The 6,155-nt window shown below is 44.8% G+C and overlaps 1 protein-coding gene across 1 annotated transcript; it reads left to right on the forward strand.

Annotated features, from left to right (window-relative positions):
- Positions 1-2: 2 nt before the first annotated feature.
- On the forward strand, positions 3-5,572 carry PRDX3 (peroxiredoxin 3; the record flags this gene model as incomplete). Its single annotated transcript, XM_017746813.1, has 5 exons — positions 3-136; positions 858-993; positions 3,197-3,300; positions 4,112-4,277; positions 4,789-5,572. Coding segments are annotated over 5 exons (594 nt in total), but the record flags the coding sequence as incomplete, so codon positions are not given.
- Positions 5,573-6,155: the final 583 nt, after the last annotated feature.

Genomic DNA, 6,155 nt, shown 5'->3' on the forward strand with positions numbered 1-6,155 from the left:
CTCGGTTCGCCGCGGCGGTGACCCAGCACGCCCCGTCCTTCAAGGGAACGGCCGTGGTTAACGGAGAGTTCAAGGAGCTGAGCCTGGATGATTTCAAGGGGAAATACCTGGTTCTCTTCTTCTACCCCCTGGACTTGTGAGTGCGGGTTTCTCCCCTTCCCGACGGGCCTCCTGCCTTGCTGAAGGTCATCACAAGCGCTGCAGGTCGTTCCTGGTTTTGCCCGATTTGGGCCGGTCTTGCAAGGCAGATGTGCCTGTTTCTAGAGCGTGAGTGATAAGATTGGGGGCACGTGGCCATTGTGTGTTAAAGCAGTGGATGTCTGGAGAGCATCTTCTAACTGCAGGGGCTGCATCAGGAGCTGGCTGTTGTTCCTGTTACAGTCAGATCCCAGGGGTGAGGGCATTGCCTTGCAGTTAGGGGCTGCCTTGGAGACTGTCCTTGAAGCAGCAGGGCCAGCAGAACTGCAGCTACACAGCTTCAAGGAAAAACATGACAAGATGGGGGTCAGTCTGTCCAGAAGACTTGAATTGCCAAGAGCATCCTGGTGCATTTGGGCACATGGAGACGGGCTTAACCTGCAGTCCTTTCTACTATAGTTTCCAAAAACTCTGTCCCTAGCAGGAACAGTTTCTCCATCCTTGTAAAGAATCTGCCTAGAACTGACAGATGGTAACTGGTGTGCCATCTGAGTGGCTATGACTGTTTGTTTGAGACTGAAACTAATCATGAGCAGGAAATGGCTAAAATTATCAGTCTAAAGAAAATGCTCTTCTGCATTAGTGCCTAGAAACAGACATGAGAGTCTTCTCAAGAGAAGATGGCAGAATTGTTACAGCCTGATCTCTCTTCCCACCAGCACCTTTGTCTGCCCCACGGAAATTGTGGCTTTCAGTAACAAAGCAAATGAATTCCGTGACGTGAACTGTGAGGTGGTGGCAGTTTCGGTGGACTCTCATTTTAGTCATCTGGCCTGGATAAATACACCACGAAAGGTATGAATCGAGTATTTGTTAGGGGGCTTTCTCTGTTGGTTTGGTTTCTTTTCACAAGAGCTCCAGAGAAGAGGAGTTGAATAAACAATTGTGCCGATGCTGATTTTTAAAAGATTTCCTAAAGTGGTATGTGATCAACTTCTACATTTGATGACATAATTCTGACCTCTGTCTTTTGTTTCCTTTCTCTTTTTCTTAATTATTTGGTTTGGGTTTTTAACTTGTTTTGCTGTGATGATAGTCTTGTTGATTACATTGTATCCTTGAGCATTTATCTCAAAAGACAAATGCTCAGTTTACATGTCACTCTCCCAAAGTGCCTGTGACAGCTGATAATGAACAAAAACTATCACAGAAAAGGAGCAGCAGCTGTGTGGTCCTTGCTGTTAACAAATAGCCAGCAGTGGTGGCTTCAGGATGGAAGCAAAAGAACCACCAGTTTATTGGAGCACTTGTATCATTAACTCTTACTTGCTGAAGGGGTTCCGCTCTTGCAGTACAAATGCAGGTTTTTGGCTTTCTTTAGGGGAAGAAAGGGATAAAGACAGCCTTTTACTGGAGAGGAGCCTCTTTCAGATGTGTATAAAAATACATGCTTTAGATGATATAAAACATCTGTCTAGTTTAGGTAGTTTCAGAGACCCACAAGTGTCCCAGGAAGGGCAGAAGCACCTGTGCCGTCAGTCCCGGCCTGTGTGGACAGCAGTGTGCAGTAGTCCTGCAGGCTGGATGCCTTCTGGCACCACTGGAACATGCAGGAGAGGGAGGAGAGTCTGCTGGATTTAGTACACCTTGGCCGAGCCTGTCAAGAATATTTCTTTTCTGCATGCTTTGTTCAAAGCTCAGCAGTGTGACGGTGGCCTGACTTCACAGGTGTTCAGGGTATGTCAGTCATGCACATAATATTTTACAGATGCACAGACTATTCTGAGTTGGAAGGGACCCACAAGGATCATCGAGTCCAACTCAAAACACCCTGCAAAGGGTGCAAAGAATTCCATGGTGGCACAGGCAGGAAACTGACACCCAGAGAAGCTGAAACCTTGGTTCCTCTGACATCTGTGCTCAAAGCTCTGTAGGGAACTCTGTTGCAGACAAGTGTTTGCAGGATCAGGGTCTGAGTGGTTGAGATTACACAGTAATTCACTGATGATGCCAGGAATAGCAAAGCTAACAAACTCCAGCCTTGTTTCAAGGTTAGAGAGCTTATCTCTCTTGCAGTCTCAGTATGTGGCAAAACTGAAAGAAATCTTGTTTGACTCTTCAAATAATATTTAAATTGATTTCTGGGAGGCAAAACCAAAAAAAGTGCACTGAATAGAGCAGCAGAACTTTGACATTGTGAGTGTGCTGGTAGGAGCATTGCTTTTGAGATTGTAGAATTTTTAAGGTTGGAAAAGACCTCTAAGACCATGAAGTCCAACTCACCACCACCACCACCATGTTCACCACTGTGTCCTGAAGTGCCACATCCACGTGTTTTTTCCCATGCCCTGGGAAGCCTGTTCCAATGCCTGACAATCCTTTCTGTGAAGATTTTCTCCTGCCACCTGATGTAAACCTCCCCATGTGCAATTTGAGGCCATTTCCTCTTGTCGTGTCCCTTGTTACCTGGGAGAAAAGGTTCACCCCTACCTGGATACACCCACTTTTAGGCAGTTACAGAGAGTGATAAGGTCACCCCTGAGCCTCCTTTTCTCCAGGCCTAATGCCCTCGGCTCCCTCAGTTGTTCCTCATTAGACATGTGCTCCGAAGTTTCTTTGTTCACAGGTTTGTTTCCCTTCCCTCCCCCTCATGTTCATCCTAAAATATGCAGTACTGCATCATGTTCATCACTTAAATATGCAGTAGAAATTTTTCTATTCAAAGCTCCTGAATAGGGTACAAAGGAAGTTTTTCTGGAAATTTATGGCTGTTGCCATTGGTAGCCTTTTACCACCAAAATAAGCAATTTTAAAATGCTCAGTGCAAAAGAAGTTTTCACTTTCCAAAGAAACAAAATGTCCCTGACTACTTTAAAACAAACAAAGAAAGCAAACCCAAGCAACACCACACACACTTGGTTCCTTTCATGGAGCAGAATGGCATGGATGGTTGTGTTTTGTTGTTACTGTACCCCCAAGAGCATGGAATCCAGCAGCCCAGGAAGGAGGATCCTATGAAGCATTTTGTAACCAAGTGGAACCTTACTCTGTTCTCTAGAGCGGCGGTTTGGGCAAAATGAATATTCCAGTTCTGTCAGACCTCACAAAACAGATCTCCCGTGATTATGGGGTGCTGCTGGAAGGACCTGGCATAGCACTGAGGTAAGGCTCGGCTGCTGGTAGCTCTGGTGTGATGTGACCCAACCCAGTCTAACCAACATAAGCCACACTGTCCCCTCCTGCAGGGAACTGGCATCGAGTGAGGACTCTGAGATGTCACTTCTGCTGCAGGATGGCTGGATCCCACCCTAGGAAAAGGACACCTGGCCATTATGGCTGGGAATGGCTCCAGGCCTCTCTGACAAAGTGTGCAGGGAAAAGCCAGCCCTTCTGCTCTGAGAGAGGGGGAGAGCTCCATGTCACTAAGGAAAAAGAGCAGCATAGAAGGGCAATTTCTGATATTTTTTTCCATAGTAGTCCCTGAGAAACAGTGGATTGGAGGGGAGTCTCCTGGAGACCTTCAGTTCCTGATCTCTTTGCATCAGGAACTTTTGTCTTGTTTACTGACAGATTAAGTTAATTAGTATGGTAAGATTGTGACTTTGGTTTTCACAAATATTTGTAGGCAACAGGATTTAATTTAGTAGCATAATGCACAAGCAGCTCTTCACTCAGTACCTATAGGATTGATCAAAAAGACATGGGCAGGATGCCAGCTTTCAATTTTGAAGTACAGGTGGACCTTTGAGTTCTCCCTTTGCTCTGCCTCCATTGAAGTGTCTCCATGTGTACTTCGTAATTTCACAGTACTATAGCAGTTGATCACTTTGCTAGCAAACAAGATACCAAATGCTGTAGTTCTGCTCCTAACTGATACATGCATCTAGGACTAACTGCCTTGCTGAAACTGTGCATCCAGTTTCTTTGGCCTTGAAATGTGATTTGCCTTCCCTAAACTCCTCCTCCATTCCAGAGGTCTGTTCATCATTGATCCAAACGGGATCATCAAGCACCTGAGCGTCAATGACCTGCCCGTGGGGCGCAGCGTGGAGGAGACGCTGCGCCTGGTAAAGGCTTTCCAGTTCGTGGAGACACACGGAGAGGTGTGCCCGGCTAACTGGACTCCAGACTCCCCAACGGTGAGTGCCTGCTGAGTGCTAAATAGAATCCTCCGAAATAGAATCCTAACCCTGTTTGTGCATGTCTGAAGGGCTGGGATCCACTCGAATGTGAGCGGCTTGACTGAATCCCTGCCGGTTGTCTAAACATGAAGCTTTTATTGGCTGGACCAATTTGGTCTGTCTGATACTTAATGTTGGATTTCTGTGAAGAAAGTTCACTGGTTTCCTTTTAGGATATGCAAATTGTGTTTAGAACTCCAAATTTGACATGTAGTCTCCATTATCTGATTTCAGGTTTTTTTACTTATTTAATACATCGTAATTTAACAGGAAAAATGTGTTATATACTTGAAATTTTCAAGTAGGAGTTGTACATGATCTAGACTTTTGTCTTTCAACCAAGTGCAGAAACAGAAATAGATAACCGTTTTCATAAAGTATGCATGGATTTTCTTGGATAAAGTGTCAAATCTGTCATTTTTTTATCTTACCTGTACCAAGTAATAACTAAACTTTCTTTTCTTGACAGATCAAACCAAGCCCAGAAGGTTCCAAAGAATATTTTGAAAAAGTGCATAAATAAACACTCAGATATGTGGACAGAACCCTTAGTTACCATACACTGAAGACATTAGGAAAACAGCTGTGATTGTAAAAATTTATAATAAAAATAAAAGCTCTCGTCTTCTCATGTTTGAGGAGAAATTAAATGCTAAAATATTTACTGACTCCCTTGTCTTGCTTTAAAAAGGGTAAAACTAAGGCTTTCCCCCTATCTTCTGCAGCTTCAGTTTCATGGATTTCTGTGACCATTAATCATCTTCCTGAATGTGATGAGTACACAAGTTACAGTTGCCTTCCACTGGCTTTTCCCTCTTTCCTTAACTAGTTTAGGACCAGAAAATGTCCTGCGTTTCCTTTTCTCACACAACATTAAAATCTGTTAAAAGTTTGAAACAATACAAGGATAGAATTTTGATACATGGTTTGTTTTTAATGAACTTTGCAGAAGAAGAGATGAATGTAACAAGTAAAAATAATTTAAAAATCATTGGTTTTGTGTGTAAATGCACTAAAACATGAAATGAATGTAAATATGTGCCATTAAAAAAAAACAGGTGCAGCTACTCAGGAGCACTGACAAGCATGAACTTTAATTCTGTCTGGGAGATGGTAAAACTTGAACCCCCGTAGTGCACTTACTGGAGCTTTATGGCGAGTTTACTGTCACTTGAATTTGCTTGATTCTTGTGCTGCTTGAAACTGATGTAGCATCTCGATAGCTATAATAAAATAATCTTAACATGGACTAGCAGCTGGTGTGGTGCTTTGCTTTTGTTTCACTTTCCCCCGTTTTGAGGAAGTTGGATGTGTTGCATTGCCTCGGGAGCTCCGTCCTGCGCCTTTGTTCACAGCAGTTCACAGCTGCCACGGCCCGTGGTGAGCAGCCCATGGACACCAATCCATGCTGGAGGGCTGCACAGATCAATACAACACTCGGGGGTTCTGTTTTTCATCTTCTGTCCCTTTGAGCAGAGAAGCACAAGGGAACCGCCTTGGCATCGTGGTTGGTGTGTCCTAGGTTAGCTCTAGAACGGGGAGCAATGCTCCCAGGTAACAAATGATAAAAAAATGAGACTGATGTGCCGCCGTGCCTGCTGCTGCTCCAGGTTCCAGTACTTGCAAGTCTTTTCAGTCCCACTGTTTGGCTGTTTTGTGAAATGTAACCATAGAATTTTTCCAATAAACCTGAACTTTGCCACACCTCGGGTGGCCGGTTTGTGCCTGCGGGGCTCCGACCCCCTGACCTTCACCTGGCCTGGCCTTCTCCTCCCTCCCCCATCCCGCGGAGGACCCGGGGGTTTCTCCGCAGCCTCCTCGCTTTGCCTTCCCGGG

This window comes from Corvus brachyrhynchos, unplaced genomic scaffold, assembly GCF_000691975.1.
Source record: "Corvus brachyrhynchos isolate BGI_N302 unplaced genomic scaffold, ASM69197v1 scaffold319, whole genome shotgun sequence".
Classification (NCBI taxonomy): domain Eukaryota; kingdom Metazoa; phylum Chordata; class Aves; order Passeriformes; family Corvidae; genus Corvus; species Corvus brachyrhynchos.